Source organism: Pyrus communis, chromosome 7 (assembly GCF_963583255.1).
Source record: "Pyrus communis chromosome 7, drPyrComm1.1, whole genome shotgun sequence".
NCBI lineage: Eukaryota > Viridiplantae > Streptophyta > Magnoliopsida > Rosales > Rosaceae > Pyrus > Pyrus communis.
Window position 1 is genome coordinate 10,417,662 of NC_084809.1, and position 22,061 is coordinate 10,439,722.

The following is a 22,061-nucleotide window of genomic DNA, read 5'->3' on the forward strand; positions in this document are numbered from 1 at the left end:
TACGGGGAAATGGTGTGTGTGTGTGTGTGTGTGTGTTCTCATAGTGGAAAGAACATCGAGTTGAGAGAGAGAGAGAGAGACAATGAGACAATGTTTTTGGGATTGAGAACTGTCACAACCCACGGGGAGGAAAAAAGGAAGTGGCCAGGGAGATAGTAATGTTTCTAAACTGGGATGTTACAAACGGATCAATCCGGGTACCCCTTTTTTTATACTTTTGGACCCGGCCTGCCCCTAACATTCCAAAGCCCCTCCCCTCCCCAACCAGTTTCACTTTTTAAAAATTAGAAACCGGCCCGTACCTGTCCCAAACCATGATTACCCGTCCCGACCCGCGGTTCCTATACCCATTTGCCCACCCCTAGGATAAACCCCATGAATGAGCTGTAAGTTCCAAGTCCCAAACACCATTCTTGACATCAAAGGTTGTAGAATTTTTTAGGTCGACGGGCCGAAGGCCTACTCCAACAACACCAATATTGTCCTTACTTTACCACTTGCCCAATCTGTCATGTGTGAGATTTTATCACAAAAGATCTTAGTCTTAGTTAGAGTGGGGTAATCCTATTTAAATTGTTTTCCTCCTCTATAAACTCATATGTAAAAGGAGAAGCATATTGTTGCAACAAACTTGACTACCGATATATTAGAATATCATAAAAATAAATAAATAAATAAATAAAACACCACATTATTTAACTTAAGTAACAAATGTTTAACTGCTCTGGCGAAGGAAACATAGCCCCAGCTATCATCCAACATTGCAGTCCATAAAATTCATTATAAAGCAATGAAAGGAAGGACATGCCAAAAGGATAAACCCCATGAATGAGCTGTAAGTTCCAAGTCACGCCATTCTTGACATCAAAGGTTGTAGAATTTTTTAGATCAATGTTCCAAGTCACGCCATTCTTGACATCAAAGTTCCAAGTCACGCCATTCTTGACATCAAAGGTTGTAGAATTTTTTAGGTCAATGTTCCAAGTCACGCCATTCTTGACATCAAAGGTTGTAGAATTTTTTAGGTCAAAGGTTGTAGAATTTTTTAGGTCAATGTTCCAAGTCACGCCATTCTTGACATCAAAGGTTGTTCCAAGTCACGCCACGCCATTCTTGACATCAAAGGTTGTTCCAAGTCACGCCATTCTTGACATCAAAGGTTGTAGAATTTTTTAGGTCAATGTTCCGAGTCACACCATTCTTGACATCAAAGGTTGTAAAATTTTTTAGGTCAATGGGCTGAGGGCCAGCTCCAAAAGGATAAACCCCATGAATGAGCTGTAAGTTCCAAGTCACGCCATTCTTGACATCAAAGGTTGTAGAATTTTTTAGGTCAATGTTCCAAGTCACGCCATTCTTGACATCAAAGGTTGTAGAATTTTTTAGGCCAAAGGTTGTAGAATTTTTTAGGTCAATGGGCTGAGGGCTAGCTCCAAAAGGTCTCAGTGTTAGTTAGAGTGGGATAATCCTATTTAAATTGCTTTCCTCCTCGATATGGGATGTCTAGCTTCCAACACGCCTCTGGCTGTGCACGTGAGCCCATCCCCTGGTTCTGATACCATGTAGAATTTTTCAAGTAGTCGAGCAGAGAGCTTACTCCAACAACACCGATACTATCCCCACTTCACCACCTGCCCAATCAGTTAAGTATGAGATTTTATCATAAAAAATCTCGATATTAATTAAAATAGGATAATCCTATTTAAATTACTTTTCTCCTCTCCCTCTTACCGATGTGGAATTGTTGTGTTTGGCTCATATACTTATGAGTTGGCAACAATTTTGATAGTGTACTTTCTGAATGCTACATTGAAATGGCAGCAGCCATTGGTGACTTTGTGTTTGGCTTTCGCTTGTGGCATGGAAGTCTTGTTTCAAGAGAAGACATGGTGACTGCCACAAGAAAAGTTGGAAGCAAGTCTTGACTTTGTGTTTGCTTGCACACAATTGTGCATGTTTTATTTTCTATGCATTAAATGGTGGATGAGTTACACAACACAGTCAGCGAAATTCAGGGTTTGGATGGCACTGGAACCCACTTGCGGTATTCTGCAAGATCCCACAATGGGTAGATATTTTTGGGCAGCAGAGGAAGCATGGAGACGCGCAGCCTGTGCCGCGTGGGCGAGGAGCCGCTGACGCAGATCAACAAAGGTGGGTGTTGTGCTAGGATAGCACCAAACCAATTGGAAGCCAACTCAAACTAACCCACATGAAATAATATCAAATGAAATGCAAGAATAAAAATAAAAGACGCCGAGATTTAACCAGGTTTTTAAACAGTCAGTGTAATTGGAATAAGTCCTCGAAGCAGTAGAAGCTCACCCAATAATCCACTATCAATCAAATGGAAGTATTTACAAAGTGTTAGCAATCTCACAACCCAACGCCTCAATACACCCATTAACTCTCACTCACCAAAGAAACAAATAGAGAAGGAAATATAATGAATAATTTCCTCTCTATACAAAGCTCAAAGCTAATAATACACAAATACAACTTTGATTAAGTGAGTGCTAACCAAGTGAGAGGAGCACACTTTCTTTTTCTCTCCAAAATGGGGCTGCGGCACCCCTTTAATCCCTTTTTTTTTTTTTTTTCGCGCTGCTGCTATCAATAAAAAAACAGTAGATAGCATCAGCTGCCAACTAACACCCTAGCCACCTCAGGTGGCTTTTCAAATGGGCTAAATAAGAGGCCCATTGAATGGGCTGGTGAGACCAATTAAAGCCCAATAGAATTTGGTCGCAAATCAAACAGTGGGCAACGCAGGCATGTTAAGAATGGAGACCACAAACATAAGATAATCATTGTCCAGCACACGAAGAGTAGAAGGCACTAGAAATGTTGCCTGCCCGTTACTACGTGAATATAAATTGTATAAAACACTATGTTTGAAAGATATAAAAGGTTATGCCATAGAAGATTAATGTTATTAACATTAAAAAAAATTTGGAAGACTTTCACATACAAAAATATTAAATCGATATCCAATTAAAAATTGTAAATCTTTTGGCTATCTATGTACAAAAGGGATTAGATCAACACATTCCACCTAAGTAGTTTCTTCAAAACGGACTTTCCTATGAAACTAATCGATTAGAATTAACCAAACTGATGTCATGTATCCCTTTCTAAAATATACCAAAATAGCCATATACTAGAAATTGTTGCCCGCGCGTTGCAGCGGGATTAGAAATCATATGGAAGATGGATAAGCTAATTCTAAATCATCGAATTTGCAACAGCATTGTATGACAAACAATTGAAACCTTTTCTCTAAATTATTAAACAGTGTTTAGCATAAACTAATTTGCAGTTCAAATGCATGAATGCAAAGGAAGACAAATTGTCAAATTTCATAAATGTCAAACTTTATTTAGGAAACTGAAAACCATGAAAAAATAAATTGATAAACATACAAAGATAGTTCACATTCATAAATGTTGAATAAATGTTGAATGCTGAATGCTGATAAAATATATAATACGATGATCTCTGTTTCTCTCATAATTTTAAATAACATACTAAATTACCAATCAAACCAATCAAAATTTCCACTCCTTGGCTAATTTCAGAGAATGCCGAATCCAAAATCCACGAACCCCACACTGTCAACTGATTCCTTACCAAAATTATAGCAAGTATTGTTATCTAATTCCAAAAATGATGTTCCAGTACTCCTTGAAAATGCACTGGTTCGTGTATCCATCTCTCTCTAAGAATAATTGTTAACAGTAATCATAATAATAGGTTAAAAGCCTTGTGAACTATGTTATCAAGGAAAAAAAAATGTCAACGAGAAATAAAGATAGAGGACCTTTACTGGTGTACTCGAGAAATTGAGAATCATTAGCTGCAAATGGCCTTTGATCGGATCACCTTCAAAATTCTCAGGTGCTACAGCTTCCCCGAGGATAGCTGTTCTGTCCAAATACAACTCTGCAAGAATAGTCATTCGTCAATTTTAAGCAGGATTGGAAACAATTTCTTTGCAAACCAGTTTTACAATGTAGTAGTGTTGAATTGAAAATTCAGAATGAACTAGTTCAATCTACTCAAGAATTTTATCAAATCAAGACAAATGAGCCAAATTGTCTCGAATTAAACACAGTTGGAGCTTGGAACGCATAAAATGAAAAAGAACATTAGCCTATGCATTCCCAAACTAATTTTCAAATGTATGAATGTTAATTTGAATTTCGAAACCAATAATTATCTGATCGTAAACTGCAGAGTTACATGTTCAAGCTCTTCATCAACACATTCGCAGTTGGACTACAGAATAATTAATCTAGCACAACTTAATTCTTGCAGCATGAATGTCAATCTTCAAACGCAAAAGCATATTTAACAAATGATTATTCACAGAAAAGCACATTTAACACAGAAGCACTTTTACCAAATGATCAGGCAAGCAATTCAATTGTACTCATTCTAAAAACAACTAAAACAAAAGTTACAATAAATAAACAGATATATAAGCTTAAGCACTTCTAGCATCATTTCCCTGAATCTTATAAAATTATTTGGCCAAGAATTTGGGGAGAAAAAGATATGCAGGAACCTTTTAAGTGGAGTTGATGAAGCGTTAAATTGGATTTGGAACTTCGAAACCCAGGCATGGTAGAACAACGTTGTGTAGATGCAGGAGAGAAAAATGTACAACGACCAAACCCAATTCACCAAATGAAAATAAATAAATAAATAATAATAATAATAATTCTGGGTTATATCTACAGCAATAAAAAAAAAATATTCAATCCATTTTTCAGATTCAGAAGCAAAAAAAAAATGAACTACACAGCTAGGAAAATTCGAAAACAAAACCATTAGATCCGAAACTATTGCTCATAGATCGGTGAATGTTCGAACTAAAACAATAAAACCCAAATTAAATCTTCAGAAATTGATTGAAAAGTCCTTACCTTGAGGAGGAAGATGAACGCCAACAACCAGAGACGCAAATTGGGAAAGGAAGGATATAGAAAGAGAAAATGATTGCACCCACCCTCTCTCTCCCTGTAATTGCGCACCCAAACCCCAAGGAAAATACAACAGTAAGATAAGGAATTGAATGGCAAATCCAACAGTGAGATAAGGAATTGAATAGGATCTTCCGCTTACAAAGAGCATATACTTGAAGTTCTGAACAGTATCCAGAATCAATTTCTTCACATCATTAATACCGCCAAAAGCAGCAAAAGTAGGGAAGGCTAGAGAGGCAGCAAAAGCAGCAGCTGTTAGAGAAAATTTTATGCTAATGAGAGAGAAAGATAGCTACTTAAGCAAGAAAGAGAACATGTTAGAGAAGAAAGACGGGCTCAACAAGATCGTGAGATTATGAACATATCTTTAGAAGGGAAGTCTCCAAATTCTAAATTTTTTTGGAAGTCAGAGAAAGTGGACGTGGTGCGAAGGAGGCGTGCAAGAGAAACGATAGCAAGCCAAGGTGTGGTTCTAGCACCGCAAGAGAAGATCATCCTAGCACCACAAATTGGTTAAGTGATGATGAATATAGTACTTTTTGTAATCGGAGCCCATAATTTTCCAATCACTTTGGGTTGTAATTTATTATTTATTGTTTGTATTATTTATGTTGTTTCCAATTTCTTGAATATTTATTCAAATTAATTTGGTAAGTTATTTATACTAAGAATTACATAAACATAAACATAAACATAAAAAAAATTACATATACTAAGAATTACATAAACATAAACATAAAAAAATTACATAAACATAAACATAAACATTCTAAGAATTACATAAACATAAACATAAAAAAAGTACATAAACATACCAAATAATAAAACACATCAAATAAATTAACATAAACATACCAAATTCAAAAAAACACACTAAAATGAACTTAATTATCTTCAGCTTGTTTCAATGCCCACTGGTGCTCTATCAAGTCAATTTGTCGGGCATTGTGGATGTCTGGCATTTGAAATGCAGTATATCGTTGAATGAGCCTTTCATTGTAACGTCCATCCCTTTGTAATGGCTCATGTTGCACGGGCTCATCGGTGGCATCATGAGCACAATATATACGTGTTCGTGAATTGTTCATCGGGTCTGGCTCATATTCATGAACAACTTCATAATCGTACTCATCTTCCACAATCATGTTGTGAAGAATGATGCACGTCATCATGATGGATCGAAGCGACTCTACATCAAACAATCTGACAACACCCCTGACGATCGCCCAGCGAGCTTGGAGGATACCGAAACAACGCTCCACATCCTTCCTGCACCCCTCTTGACAGCTTGCAAAGTGTTTTTCCTTTGCACTCCGCGGACGTGGCACTGTTTTGACAAATGTTGACTATCGCGGAAATGCCGTCAGCTAGGTAGTATGGGCCGTCGTACATACGTCTGTTGACCTCATACGTAACTTTTGGTATCTTTCCTTGCAGGACATCGTTGAACACTGGGGATTGGGCAAGGACGTTGATGTCATTTTGAGCTCCCGGGACCCCGAAAAAGGCGTGCTAAATCCATGTGTCAAAAGATGCCACCGCCTCCAGAATAATACTTTTTGCTCCTTTTCTGTCCCCGTAAGCGCCTTGCCATGCACTTGGACAGTTTTCCACGTCCAGTGCATACAATCAATGCTTCCAATCATCCAAGGAAAGCCACGCATCTCTGCTTTCTTCAACAGCCGCTCCAAGTCCATGTGTGTAGGTTTGCGGAGGTACTCAGCGGTGTAGATAGATTCGATTGCTCCGCAAAACCTCATCAAGGACTTAAGAATGGTTGATTTCCCTATCCTCATTATCTCATCCACTTGGTCTGCAGATACTCCATATGCAAGCATCCGCAAGGCAGTAGTAATTTTTTGCTCAGGCAGTAGACCCATAGCACCAAAAACATCTTTCTTTTGCACAAAATAAGAATCATGGTTGCAAACAGCAATCATGATTTTGTTGAACAAATGTCGTTCCATTCTAAAACGACGTCTAAAGTACGTATCAGGGAATGCACTATTAGGAACAAAATAATCATCCAAGAGTTCCATACCTCGTCGTTGCCTGCTTCTATCAAGGTTTTCGGAACGGCTGGGCCTGCAGATCTGAGCCGTAGCTTGGATGACTCGACGGGAATGTGAGGCTCTGCCCTTTCTTACTTCGTCATCTCTCCTTTGACGCTCCTCATCCTCTTCCCTCTCATTTCTTACCCCCTGGTGATTGAACATTGCTTCTGATTCGTTAAACAATTTTTCCTCTTCCTGATTGAATTCCCACATCATCCTTGAGGAAGAAGAATAAGACATTGTAAGAAAGAAACAGAAATTATGAATAATGATACAGCTTTTTGTGAATAAGGAAGCAGAAACTATGAATAATGATAGAGATCTTGAGAAAATTGGTGTGAGATTTGTGAGGATGGATGGTGGATTATATAGAGGATTCAGAAAGGATTAGGTTGTACATAATGCCATGTGGCATGCCGTCATTCGTTACAAATCTGATGGAAATCTATCCTCAAAGATTGTGAACAGATTATGACACGTGGCATGCCGTCATTCGTTAAAAATCTGATGGAAATCTATCCTCAAAGATTGTGAACAGATTATGACACGTGGCGCGACGTGATTGGTTAATAATCTTATCAGAAATCCATCACCAATAATTGTATTTTCAGATAATGACACGTGGCATAACGAGTACGATTAAAAATTTTATCGGAAATCCATCCCCCAATAATTGTCTTTTCGGATTTTATGACAAGTGGCGTAACGACAACGATTAAAAATCTTATCCGAAATTACAAATAAAATTATTTTGTATTATTTAATAATACTTCGGATAATGACACGTGGCGCAACGAGAACGATTAAAAATCTTATCCGATATTACAATTAAAATTATTTTGTATTATTTTATAAATAAAAAAAATACTAATATTTTATTGCCTATTGCCAGGGCTATTGAAGTGTAACGGTGGAGATGCAAATTCTATTGCTAGGGCTATTTACTGTTCATTAAGGGCAGTTACTGTTCATTAGGTGGATTGAATAGTGCATTGCCAGGGGGAGGGCTCCAACGCTGGAGTTGCTCTTAGGGACCTATAGGAAAACCACAAATAGGTACCCAATAAACAAAACACAGAGCAAGAAGAAGCCTCAATTGCACTTGATTGTACTTAATTTGCTTAAAGCAAAACCACAAAGCAAATTCCAATAAACTAAGTGATCTATATGATGGTATCCTAGCAAATTATCCCAATAAACTAAATCATCCAGAAGGATAAATTAGATAAAAAAAGAAAGAAAAAAAACCTATCTCAAAGGCCTCACACTTTATGGAAGAATTTGAAGGAAATAAATTAAACTCATAGTAACATATATATAATAGGATGCTATTTTTTTAATACCATTGTCTTGGAGATTGTTTCAACCCATATTGCAAAACAAATTCTCCTTCTCTTTCACTTTATACCTATCTGGTTGACACATATAGATCTCTTTATTCAAATCAACACGTCATAAAGTTGTGTTCACATCAAGTTGTACAAGCTCAAGATCATATTGTGCAACAAAAGCTAACATAATACGAATTGAGGAGTGCTTCACAACCGGAGAAAAAATTTCATTATAGGTAATGCCCTCCTTTTGTGCATACCCTATAACAACTAATATTGTTTTAAATCTCATATTGCTTTTCTCATCAACACCTTCCTTCTTGGCATACACTCATTTGCAACCAATATCTTTCTTACCCTCAGACAATTTAGTTTCCTCCCAAGTATTGTTTTTTAAGAGAGAATTCATCTCGCCACCCATGGCATTCACCACTTATCATTTTCTTCACTCTCAATGACTTTCTCAAAATTGGATGGAATCTCATCAATGATAATAGGAAGAGCAAAAGCAACATAGTCACTACATTGAGCTGGCTTGGTAATATGTCTCTTTCCTCTGTTCTTCACTTCATCTTGAAAATAGTCTTCAACTTTCACTCCTTCAACATCCTCATGGTCTCCCACTCCTTTACTTGTAGTGGATTCGACATAGCGGAAATAGGATTTGAAGTATTAGAGGCAACTTTCTCAAGCTCCACGTGTTGGACATCTTTTACATTCTTCTCGAAGTCTCTTAACATACTTTCTTCGTCAAATGTCACATCTCTACTAATTACAAGTTTCTTCATTTCTAGGCACCACAACCTATGACCTTTGACACCATTACTAAAACCAAGAAAGATAGCCTTTTTTGGCTCTAGGATAAAGTTTATTTGCAATTACATGAAAATAAGCAGGTGAACCAAAAATACGAATATAGTCATAATTAGAAGAAGGTTTTTCAATCCATACCTCCATTGGTGTCTTACCCTGAACAGCAGTTAAGGGTAACCGGTTGATGATGTAAATGTCACAATCCCTTTCTCTTTGCAAACTTTAAGGAAATGGTCAAAAGTGTATTCCCCACCATTATCCGATCTCAAAATCTTAATCTTCTTCCCAGTCTGGTTCTTAACCATTTTCTTCAAACCCAAGAAAATCCCAACCTCACTCTTGTGCTTCATAATGTAGACTTAAAACCTTCTAGAATAATCATCAACAAAGGTTACAAACCAATGTCTACCACTCAAAGAGTCTTTGTAGGACCCCAAATATCCGAATGTACATAATCTAGAATGCCCTTTATCTGATGTACTACAGTACCAAACTTCACTCTAGTTTGCTTCCCCAAGACACAATACTTGCAGAAATCAAGCTTACAAGTTATGACACCTTTTAGCAGACCTTGTTTCAGAAGTCATTATACAGCTCTCTCACCGGTGTGGCATAATCTCATATGCCATAGTCTAGCAGTATCTGATTCAGATGTGCCCATATATTTTTTAGACTACAGGCGCTTTACCTGTCACAATGCTTTCTTGAAATAACTACAAATGACCACATCGAGGAGCTTTCATCACAACAAGTGCACCATAAGTAACTTTCAATGTCTGTCTATCTGAATGAAACATGAAGCCCATAGATTCTAAAGTGCCCAAAGAAATAAGATTTTTTTTTTCAAATTTGGTACATATTGAACACCTATCAACTCTTTAACCATGCCATCGTGCAACTTCAAACGAACTGTACCGATTTTTTTTGTTATGCAAGGACTGTCATCTCCCATGAAAACAATATCATCCTCAAACTCTTTCAAGCTTGAAAACCAATCCATATGAGGAATCATATGATGAGTACAATCCGTATCCAAACACCCACTAGTAGTACAATCAAACGATGATGAAGCGGTTAAAGCAAAATCAGAAAAATCAGTTTCAAGCTCAGCAAGATTAGCTTCAGAACTCACTTTCCTTTTGGTCTTCAACCTAGGACAATCTTTCTTCCAATGGTCCTTATTATAACAAAAAGCACATTCATCTATTTCCAAACTTTTTCTTTCTTTGGAATTTCCTTTAGGTCGAGATTGTGATTTTTTCCTACTTGAAAAAGATCTCTTCTTCGATGATCAATCTCTAACAAATAAAGCCTCAAAGGTACTATCATGATTCTTATCTCTATGCCTCATTTCATAATTCATCAAGGAATTTGACACATCTTTAAATTTCACAGCTTCTTTACCATGCATAATAGTGGTAACAAAATGCTCATAAGAGTCCGACAAAGAATTCAACAATATTAAGGCCTTATCTTCATCATTAATATTGTCATTTAAATTCATCAAGTCGGCAATCAACTTATTAAAAGTATCAAGATGTCTAGTCATTTTTGTACCTTCTTTATATTGGAAGTGGTAGAGCTTTTTCTTCAAATGTAGTTGGTTATTTGCACTCTTCGTCATGTACTAGTTTTCTAATTTTTGTCACAACACATTTGTCATTGTCTCTCGCATCACAAAATACTTCTAAGTTTTTGCAAGGCACAACTGAATTGTAAAACAAGCCCATAAATTTAATTTCTCCCATTCCAACTTTGACATAACTTCTGGCTTATCTCCCAAAGCGTTGTAGATCTTGTTGGGTCGATACATCCTTGACCTTACATTGTCACATCCTGAAATTGTTTGTGCCATCAAATTTTTCCACTTCAAACTTTGCATTTTGCACCATAGTTCATGCAAACCCCGAGTTGCTTCCAAAAAGATTCTCATCTTGCCCATTTGACATCTTTAGCAGCTAGTATGTACCCAAGAGAAATCAATGCTCTATTACCAATTGTTGTGCTAGGATAACACCAAACCAATTCGAAATCAACTCAAGCTAACCCACATGAAATATATCAAATGAAATGCAAGAACAAAAAATAGAAAAGACACCAAGATTTAACCAAGTTCCCCGACAATCAGTGTAACTCAAGTACGTTCTCGGAGCAATAAGAGCTCACCCAATAATCCACTATCAATCAAATGAGTGTTTACAAAGTATTGGCAATCTCACAACCCAAAGCCTCTATACACCCAATAATTCTCACTCACCAAAGAAACAAATAGAGAATGAAATATAGTAAATAATTTCATCTCTATACAAAGCTCAAAGTTAATACACAAATACAACTTTAATTGAGTGAGTGCTAAACAAATAAGAGAAGCACACTTTCTTCTTCTTTCCAAAATGGGGCTGCGGCACCCCTTTGATCTCTCACTCTATTTATTTATTTTTTTTTATTTTTTTTTTTGTGCTGTTGCTATCAAAAGGCAGCAGATAGCAGCAGCTGCCAATTAAAACCCTAGCCACCTCACGTGGCTTTTCAAAAGGGCTAAATAAAAGGTCCATTGAATAGGCTGGTGAGAGCAACTAAAGCCCAATAGAATTTGGCCATAAATCCAACAGTGGGCAACGCAGGCGTGCTAAGAATGGAAACCACAAACATAAGATAATCTTTATCCAGCCCACGAAGAATAAAAGGAACTAGAAATGTTGCCTGCCCGTTGCTGCGGGAATATAAGTTGTTTGAAAGATATAAAAGATATATCATAGAAGATTAATGTTATTTACATAAAAAAAAATTAGGAAGACTTTCACATACAAAAATATTTAATCGATAGAATCCAACTAAAAATTGTAAAACTTTTGGCCACCTATGTACAAAAGGGATTAAATCAACACATTCCACCTAAGTAGTTTCTTCAAAATGGATTTTCCTATGAAACTAATCAATTAGAATTAACCAAACTGATGTCATGTATCCCTTTTTAAGATATACCAAAATAGCCATATATTTTTATGCTGACAATAGGTAATCCACGACATACATAAATTGTACTACAACAAAACTTCAACAATGAGAACATAATCACGACACTGATAAATTTCTCGTCCTCCCTTTTACTGTTTCATTTCGTACTCGCCACTTTGTATGGAGGCTGCACTCACCTAAACCCCTTGGTCTCTATTTTCAATAGTCGGAGTCGGCAAAATTCTATAGATGGTGGACTAAAAGCCTTTCATTGTGTGTTGATTTTTGTCTCCAAAACACCAAGAGATCAAAAATCGAAATAAATTGGAATATACATCTTAAAACTTTAGAGCCGAAGCACTCTCTGTATAAATTTGAACGAAAATTTCATACAAATATAATTACAAAAACTAAATCACAGTGAAAACGAAGACGACACTTGCAGGCCGGCCTATATATTAGGCTTGTTCGGACCCTTGCAGCCTTTTTGCTCGAGCCATTGCTTTTGCTCTTCAACCTATCAAAATCAGAAACCAACACAAACACGCAAATAAAGATGGGACACGTGGATGATATCAAACTTCTGTTTGATGATGACATTTTCTACATGTCGTGCTTACAGAAGGTTAATGCAATCACCGTCAAGCTTACCAATAACATGCATGACATAAGCTGGCTGAAAGATCGGAAAAAATGGTCAAAATTTTGCTTATGTAATATGCATGCATTCAACCACGTCATCAAGGACGGTATGCTAACACGAATGAAAGTAGTTTTCGACTTTTGGGTGGTTGCTTTTACTCTGATGCATGAATAGAGCGAGTCCTTTTTTGCTGATCAAGGAGGAGGAAACGTGATTACCAGCGTCAGCCACGGAGACTTAAGAAAAGTGTTGATGGAGACAATCTTAATTAGCCTCAGCAGAGTGAAGGCCAGCCACCAATGAGAGAAATACACTCGGAGAGAGTAGAAACAAGGTAGCTGCACACCGGTTGATCAGTTTTATACCACGAAACATATTCAGGATTAGGCTTGACGGAAGCATTATCAGTAGCAGGAAGCTCGGTGTTAGGTGCAGAGGAGGAGCCATCAACATGAGAGAAAAGATCATGAGCAATCGAGAAGGGACGTATCTGACACGTCCAGTTGAGAAAATTAGTCTCAGTAAGCTTGAAGAAGTGAGTCACACTAGGTCCAGAAGGAAGAAAGGGAGCTCAAGAGGATGAGGAAGCGGCTGCCGTGGTGGAAGGAGAAGGCAAAAAAATTTAGGACCAGGGGGGAAGGGCTGCGGCACAAGTTGCAACCTTAACTCGTTCATACCATAAAGAAATTATAAACTTGGTAATTATATTCATAGCACAAAGGCATATATATACAATCGCGTATACTTGATGCACAAGTAAGGATCTGTACAAATTATGAATCCACTCAGAATTAAATTACAATATTAATTCCTAACCTTAGGAGAGACGGTTTTCCTTGAACAAGACTCTTCCTCTAAAACAAAATTCTTAAGTCACACCCCGAACATGTTTTGCTTTCCTGAATTTCCCATTGTACTTCTCCCCCATGATCAATTTCCAATAACCTTTTTTTTTTAACAAGTTAGAATGCCTGGGAGAACTTTTAGGGCCCATAATTCATGAGAATAATTTTGAAGTAAATCTGTTTTAAAATATTGGGCAGCTAGAGCAGACAGAGAAAAACATTTAAAAGAAATGACTCAATCTGTCTCCTTTATGCTTACACGATATTGATCAAAATGAAAACCATTGTCCTCTCGATCGTCCCTACCATCATCAAAAGTCAGTCAAGCGACGAGAAGCTGCAAGATCTTCTCTCTTGCTGCTCGTGGCACTAGAGTTACGAGACCCGAGACCAAAATCCTCCCTCATGTTCGCAGTAGAGCTCTGCACTAACCGCACTAACTGTTGCACCACCTCTGACATCGGTGGCCGAAATTCTGGCTCCCGCTGATAGATGCAAAGGAATAAAAGTTAATGAACAAATCTTTTGCCATTTCCCAAATAGAAAAGAGTAAAAGCATAAGTGAATCAATATTGAAAAAACAGTTTATTTTTTTCAAGAGAATTGTTCATGTACTGTTCGAATAATGTTATCTGTACTACATTTACTAACTACTTGCGACCCACCTCTATTAGAGAACTGTTCAGGATGGTAATGATCCGTAAATGTGGTACAAATCGCAGTACTATATCCCAAAATTAAAGTTAAGCCTAGCCAGTGGCTTTAAGGCATCTAAGCCACTAGTAATTACCTGAACACAGATAGCAACAATATCAGCAAACCGCGAGACTGACTTGGGAGGGTAGAGTCCACGCAGTGCAGGGTCAACCATTTGTGACAGTGAGTCGAGATCATGAAGCTGGGGAGTTGCCCATCGCACAAGGCACCGCTCCACTGGTGGTTTTGAACTAAAGAGAGGAACAAAACCAGTTTAGAATTGCATGACATTGACAATGTTAGCGAATGCAAGGGAGAGTGAGAAGTAAATCTAACGTACCTGTCAACATGCATTCGACCTGTTAATAGTTCCAACATGACTACTCCAAAACTGTAAACATCACTCTTTGCTGTATACGCTGACGGCTTTGTGCATTCTGGAGCATTGAATCCCATCCCAAGGTTTTGGCTAGTACGCTGAAAAAAACAGGAGAAATCATCATCAGTACATAAAAATAATGGTATTCTCTATAGACAGCAAAGCCCGAATATCTTATCTATGAAAGATTGCATTTATTTTGAAGAGTGACGGGAATTAACCTGGTGAAATGTTGCCAAGCCATGATCGCAAAGACGGGGATTGAGTTCGATGTCAAGCAAAATATTGGATGATTTGATGTTCTTGTGAACTGTGGATGGAAAGCAACCATCATGGAGGTACCTGGAAACAATTTACAAAGAGTTTACTAAATTATTACAAGAAATCCTGGTAAATGAAAATAGCTAATTGCTAGATATACAAGTATATATATTCACTTACTCAACAGCCCGGGCAGTGCCTAAAGCGATTCTGACTCTTGTGTTCCAAGTTAGGGGATTACTGTAGTCATCCGACATGTGTAAGAATTCATGAAGCGAGCCATTTCTGAAGTACTCATAAATCAACATGTTGTGCCCGTGTTCTGAACAATAGCCAACAAGTTCGGCGATGTTGGCATGACGAATCTTGGAGATGTTTACGACAATGTTAGAAAATTCTTGCGGTGGTGAGCATTGAAAAAGTGAGGAATCAATCTTTTTAACGGCTAAAACCTGATACACATATGTGGCATAGAATTATTAGAAACAAAATTATAACATGAACATATAAGTATAGCTAGAAAAATAGCAATCATATAATGATAATAAAATATACCTTCCCATCATCATATTTAGCCCTGTAGACAAGTCCAATGGAGCCCTGCCCGAGAAGGCGAGCTGGTGCAAAGTTAGCAGTAGCAACCTGCAAATCTGCCAAAGCGTAAGCGGTAGCTTTTACAGAGGTGCTTCTTCTGGCAAAGGATTGCAAACGGCCAGACAGTGACTTGAAACCAATTGATGGAGATTATGAAACAGGCTTTATGTCAATTGAAACGGCTGCAGAATCTATCAACAGCATATCGTCTAGTTAGTCGAGAGTGATCCCACGTTACAATGTAACAAGAAAACTATAGTAGAAAGTTAATTAAATCCATATAAGAATAGAGAAATGATTTACGCACTCTCTTTTTGTCCCCTTCTGCACTCGTCCCTTTTTTCTAGCCTTTGGATTAAATAAATCAAAGGACACTCAAGGGACAGAAAAAAGGGAGGAAAGACATTCTGAAGACAATACTGGTTATATTATCCACCAAAAAAATTTATTAACAAGCAAATTACCTTTGTAGTCAGAAGTCAATTCTTTAGATGAATAGGTGCGAAACGACTTGCGCTGGCTAAGCCTGTCATCATCGAGGAGATGCGAAGAAGAACGTTTTCTTCTTGAAAACAGCGCAATTATAATTGCAAGCAGCAATAAAACGCCAAGAGCTATCCCAGCTATGGTTACTCCAGCGACTACAGAAGAGTTGCTGCTGCCACTCGTTTTGCCTGACCCTCTATTGCGGTGTGCACCAGGAGACGGCGGAGATGGTCCAGACGACCAGGAGTTTCCTCCAGACCTTCGATTAGATAAAGTCAGAACAGAAAGGAGAAATACACAGAAGTGGATAAGAAATACACAGAAGTGAATAAGGATAGTTTCTTCTCAAAAAAAAATAAAGTCAGAAAAAAAAAATTCTTAAGCACTGCATACCTACATTGATCTTTGAAAGAGATGCTCACTTTATGTTTATACCCTTCAAATCGTTGGGGATCCAGCCAGAAAAGCGGTTGTTTTGGATATTCCCGCCAGCACAATAATGAATTCATACCGCTTTTCGATATTCCTGCCTGCACAATAATGAATTCATTGTGTGAAAAAATGTTACTAACTGTAGCATTCACTGCAGGTGAATCAGAGGAATCAATACCGCATTTAATATAGATGTTTGCGCAACAAAACCTTCGTCGCGCAAAGGCCCTAACCTTCCTATAAATATGCACTTATGTTATCCTTATTCTTCACAATTCTGTTCTCCTTATTATTCAAGAACAGATGGAGAATAAAAATAAGGATCAGAGCGTGCCCGCCGTATACCTGAATGATTTGAGGCAACATTTTGAGTTCGCACATGTGAATAATTGTCCCACTACTGAGTGGCATTCTTGGAAAGATGTGCCCGAGAATGTGAAGAAGGCTGTGATGGATGAACTAGTAGTAAGTATATTGTTAATGGATCAATAATTAAGTTTGTGAAATCTTTAGTTATATGTTGGAATTAATTATTCGCATATATGTGTAACAGTGTAAGTATACTCTTGATGATGATACGAACGAATAGTTGATGAAGTTGATGGAGGATCTGTTGGAGGGAGTTGACAATCGGTGGCGTTATGAAGTCTTGCATAATGGACCAAGACCATCGAAATAGTAGTTTTAAATTTATGTTTTGTATGACAATATTTAAATTTAAGGTTTTATTATTTTTATAAGTTACGTATTTGGACTTAATTAGGTTTTAATTCTTGTTTGGTTTTTTTATTGAGGCATAATGTAAGCACTATGTCCTCGGTTTGTATGTGTTTTCAATCTTCAATGAATATCATACTTATGCTCAAAATAATTGTATGGATTAAAGCATTAGTTATTTATAGAATAAATATTTTCTGAATATTTGTTTGTAATTATAAAGTTTAAGTAAACATAGATATATATGTTCACGTAAACTTTATAATTACAATTATTCCATTTGTCGCTAAATATATTGCATGACAATATGTTCGTCGTGTAAGATGACTTTGCACGATGAATAGCAGATGTTTGTTGCGCAAAGCACGATCAAATTGCGTTCAAACCTTCCCATTTTTTGCGCATTTATGACTCGTTTTGCGCGACGAACATGGAGATTTGTGCAATAAATGGGTTCATTGCGCAAAGGTGTCTTAGTGCTATATAAAGTTTTCAAAAAAATTTGTTTCAAAAAGAATGGCTGATGAGTCCATTTTATACCACATATTTTACCCTAATCTTAGTATTAACTAGCGTTTTTAGCCCGTGCGTTGCCGCGTGAATGCCATGTCAAATGAAATATAAGTATGGTATATAAGAATTATAAATGTCAGAATTAGAGGCTAAATGGTTAAATGTGTTGGAAGCATTGTGCTTAGATATAAATAAATTATTTACATAAACATGTACTAAGTATTTACATTAATATATAGTAGTTGTTGACAACTCTATATACCTATAAAGAGTGGTTCAAAACATTCAACAACTAAATCTCATAATGTTTAGCTCAAACGAATAAACACATCCTCTACAAATACAGAGAACTGAGCCATACAACACAAAACAGCAAAAACAGAACAAAAATGCTTCAAAACCCACATAACAAAAATCACAAAAAAGGATCAATTGGGAGCTCAATTAACAGAGAATGAAAAAAAGGAAGAGTATTAGAGATAAGGAAGAGTGTTAAGAGATTTAGGGTTCTTACCAAAATTTGTGACCACCCACAACAATTTCAATTTGTACATTCTTAATCAGCTTCACCAAGACGAATCTTAAACATGCAACACAGGAATGAATCAAACAATCCGAATATGGACCCAAACTTAAAATAGCTTACCTTTGAGTAGCGATTGATTACTCATTTTCGAGAACACAATATATGAAATTCAACCGTGTTTAAGGGTAACGAAATTCATTGACCTCCCTCTTATGGTAGCCTATAATCATCTTCTTCTTTCTCTTCACAACCATTGTTAATATATCAAGGTCAAAATTGTCTGGATACTTGTCTTGAATTCCAGAAACTGGAGTTGGGAAAAAAGAAATCATGTTTGAGTTGTTCTGCTAAGCATAGTACAGTAAAGTGAAATAATGTTGGGAAAACCATCAAAAAATACCCACCTGGAAGCAAGCAGAACAAACGTTATGACTTCCATCATCAAAGTTGAGTAATTGATTGATATATATATGACTCTAGGAAAATTGCAGCTCTTAAGGCAGATTTACGGCAGTGAGTTTCTCAAGGATTACAATCCGAGCCTGCAACATGGCACAGGTGATGGCAAAATATGATATCAATAAATGAAAAAAAATTCAACAGCCATCATTTATATATAGGAATAATAAAAATCCATTTGCTAACTCTGGATTCAACTCAAGGCTCCAAAAAATTTAAACCCGAGATTCAGATCGCATTATTCAATCCCAAAATCATTTAACCGACCTAACACGATGGAAGGAGAAATCAAATCTTGGTGCGGTGAAATTTCACGTATACATGTAATATGTTCATACCATTTTCCAAGCCATTTTCAAGTGAAAGTTTTAATTTTTATGTGTATTTACAATCTTGCCCATTGGATGAATTTTATGGATGATGATATATAAGGATATAGTCACAAAGTCAGTCATAAAAATTGACTACCTTGAAAGAAGGACAAATATATGATCGAGAGAGTGAGGGGAGGGTGCTCAAATCTACCAGTGATCAAAGTAACAAACCAATCACCACCAAATGCTTTAACCGAAACACGAAATAACCACCAAACATCAGAATTCCAGAAACCAAAAATACAAAGCAAACAATTACAATAAAATTAATATTTAGCATAATCAAATTAACAAACAATAACGTGAACCTTCATAGTTGCCTCCAGGCCAAATCTGGATCTATTCCGATGACTGATGTCTGGTTAACAAAGTTTCCAAGCAACTGGGACATGAAATCTACCTCCTCAACAATGTGAATCCCACTCAGAGAGGTCCATTCTCCCTCTGAAACAGCTTCAATATATATGCTCAATTTTTTCCCAAGGAACTTCCTCCATGCAATATTGAAATTCCAACTCCTGCAACAAAATGTAAGCACTTTCATCATTCTTCCAATTCTATTACATTCAACCACAAAAAACAAAAAAACTCAATTCTTGCACACCTTCCGCGCTTTCTACCATTCCAGAACCCTTCATCCGCAAACTCACGGTTATCCTCATAAGCCTTGCTCGAACACCAAACCGGATAAAATCCAAGCATAATCAGATTTTGAAAACCAAATCCTCAGAAAATTCAAAATTTCTAATACCCTTCGATTAGTTTTCGACTTACAATGCTGTCTGTAGCTTTTCCAAACCCAAAAGAGGCAACCGGGAAGCGAGAGCATAGAGCAGGTCCCTTGGAAGCACCTGCAAACTATATATATAATTTGCTATAATACCCAAAAAATTAAATTAAATTAAAAATTGAGTGGAAGCGACCAAAGTGTAAAATTAAAGAAAACATCCAAACCCCAGAGAAAAAAAAAAATTCTTTCAGAAAAATCAAAGAAATTCAATCAGGTGATCAATCAATTAAGTACTTAATTCCTTGGATGCCTCGAATAAATATAACACTCCCAAGATAAATAATTAACTGTCCAATATTATATTTTTCCTGTTTCTTTCTTTTTATTCTGGGGAAAGAAGCAAACCCAAAAACAAATAATTGAAGAAAACATACAGAAAATATTGGGGAGTGACATACAATATGCTGAGTTCTTCTTTGCTCAACGACAAACCTCAGAGAAAATCAAACCTGTTAACAACAAAATCCAGCCAGAGAACTCAGTTTCGCAGTAAGCCGTAAACACCATGCGAGATAGCAAACGAAACGCAGTTGTTCAGCAGCGAACAATAGGGAATACTCCAAGAATCAAGCCCAGGAAACTTCAAATCCATTGCAACAAAAGATATATGGAAGTAGTACTCTAAAAAAAGCTTATCATAATTAATTAATTAATTAATTGGAATATTTTAGAGCTGTGATTTGCTTCATGGGAAAGGGATGAGTTTAAGAAAAGTTGATTAGATTTGGAATCACAAACACTTCGGAGGGATTTTATGATAGTTCTCTTATAACCAAAAGAAAATATTAGGGTTTCTTAGTTTCTTACCCAAATCCACCAATTTGAATCAACTCTCTGTAGCGGAGCTTCAAATCCGTCCCAAATCACCTCCACGAACACGATTTTTGGAAGATTGGAAACGCATAGAGAGGCAGGCCCTGTATTTTTTGCACTTTGAAACGCAATGCGCCTTATCCTATTGACCCTTCACAGACTTCTCCGAGTAACCTGCAGAGAGAAACAATACCCATTATACATTTTTTCAGATGGATTTTAGAGAGAGAGGCGAAAGATTAGCGTTTTAAGGACACATGAAAACTAATTTAATGCTGAGATTTGCACAGGAGAAGCGAAAGAAGAAGATAAGAGTGCGACGGAAGCAGAGATTTGAGAGAGAGAAGTGAACACAAAAGGAAAAATCTAGAAGTTGTAGTCGAAGCATAGGTTTGGAGAAGCAGCAATGAGCGATCTGATTTTTTTGAACGAGTCAGTGGAATGAAGTGGAAGAGCAAGGGTAAATCCGCCACTTCGCTGTGCAGAAACGGGAAACAGAGAAGCAAATAAGGGCATTACCGCCGTTTCGCTGTTCATTAACAGTGCAAAACAGTGCCTGGAAATTGGGTTTTAGTATATAGATAATTTATTGATTATTTTGATAAAATTTTGATACTTTGTTATGTATTTTTAATATAGGACATTCAACTTTCTCTGGAGTAAAAAGTGATCAAACGGATGAAATTTGGAGTGATTCCAATTGGAGGATGTTCATGAGTCTTTCAAAATGATTGTATTGAAATTCCAGATTTTTCTATGGACTCGTTTGACCGTGGCAATGAAATAAAGGCCAAGCGCACAACTTTTCCAAATTGACGTTTTTGGACGTTTTGGATATTTTGGAGGTCAAGATGGTGTATTTTGAGGAAGATTCCCTCTAAGAATTTGCAGGAGACGTCTTTAGCTTTCAAAAGAGACATTTTGGGACCAAATCGGAGTTGATTTGGCCAGTCAAAAGTATGATTTTCTGATAACTCCGAATTCTAGTTCAAATAGGAAACCTTTTATTTTTTGGTTTATCATTTAATTATGTTTCCTAGTTTTCTTCTAAGACCTTTTCAATGTAGGATTTTATTTTGTAGTAGCATAAATAAGGTTTTTTAGCCATTAGGTTAGAAAGGAGGAGAACGCACACACTACTTTAGAAGATTTAAGTTTATTTTCAAGGTATTTTCTATCCATGTTTTTAATAATATTTTGTTTTATGATTGTTCGTAACTAGTTTCGCTTGCTAGGGCGAGGGCACGAGCCTTAGCAAGAATATATAGTTTCTTTTCAATTTGCTTATGATATTATGCATGCAGATTTTGAATTGTTAATCACTGTGCTTTAAACTATCTATTTTTCTTGATGATTGGCCATCATTAGGATATTTAGAAAAGTAATTTG

General features: G+C 36.8%; 2 protein-coding genes and 1 pseudogene across 2 annotated transcripts in view; all 3 read right to left on the bottom strand.

Moving 5' to 3' along the window:
• The window catches only part of LOC137739044 (beta-amyrin synthase-like), a 51,759-nt gene that overhangs the window by 18,909 nt on the left and 10,789 nt on the right, over nucleotides 1-22,061 (bottom strand). The gene's annotated exons all lie outside the window — the stretch shown is intronic.
• LOC137740969 (uncharacterized) lies at nucleotides 2,001-5,296 on the bottom strand. The gene is made up of 4 exons (XM_068480773.1): nucleotides 5,128-5,296; nucleotides 4,929-5,022; nucleotides 3,821-3,942; nucleotides 2,001-3,718 (listed from the first exon to the last, which is right to left on the bottom strand). The coding sequence occupies exons 1-4, from the start codon at nucleotides 5,134-5,136 to the stop codon at nucleotides 3,575-3,577; spliced, it is 369 nt and encodes a 122-aa protein (XP_068336874.1). The 5' UTR covers nucleotides 5,137-5,296; the 3' UTR covers nucleotides 2,001-3,574.
• LOC137740533 (protein STRUBBELIG-RECEPTOR FAMILY 5-like) lies at nucleotides 13,731-16,544 on the bottom strand (annotated as a pseudogene).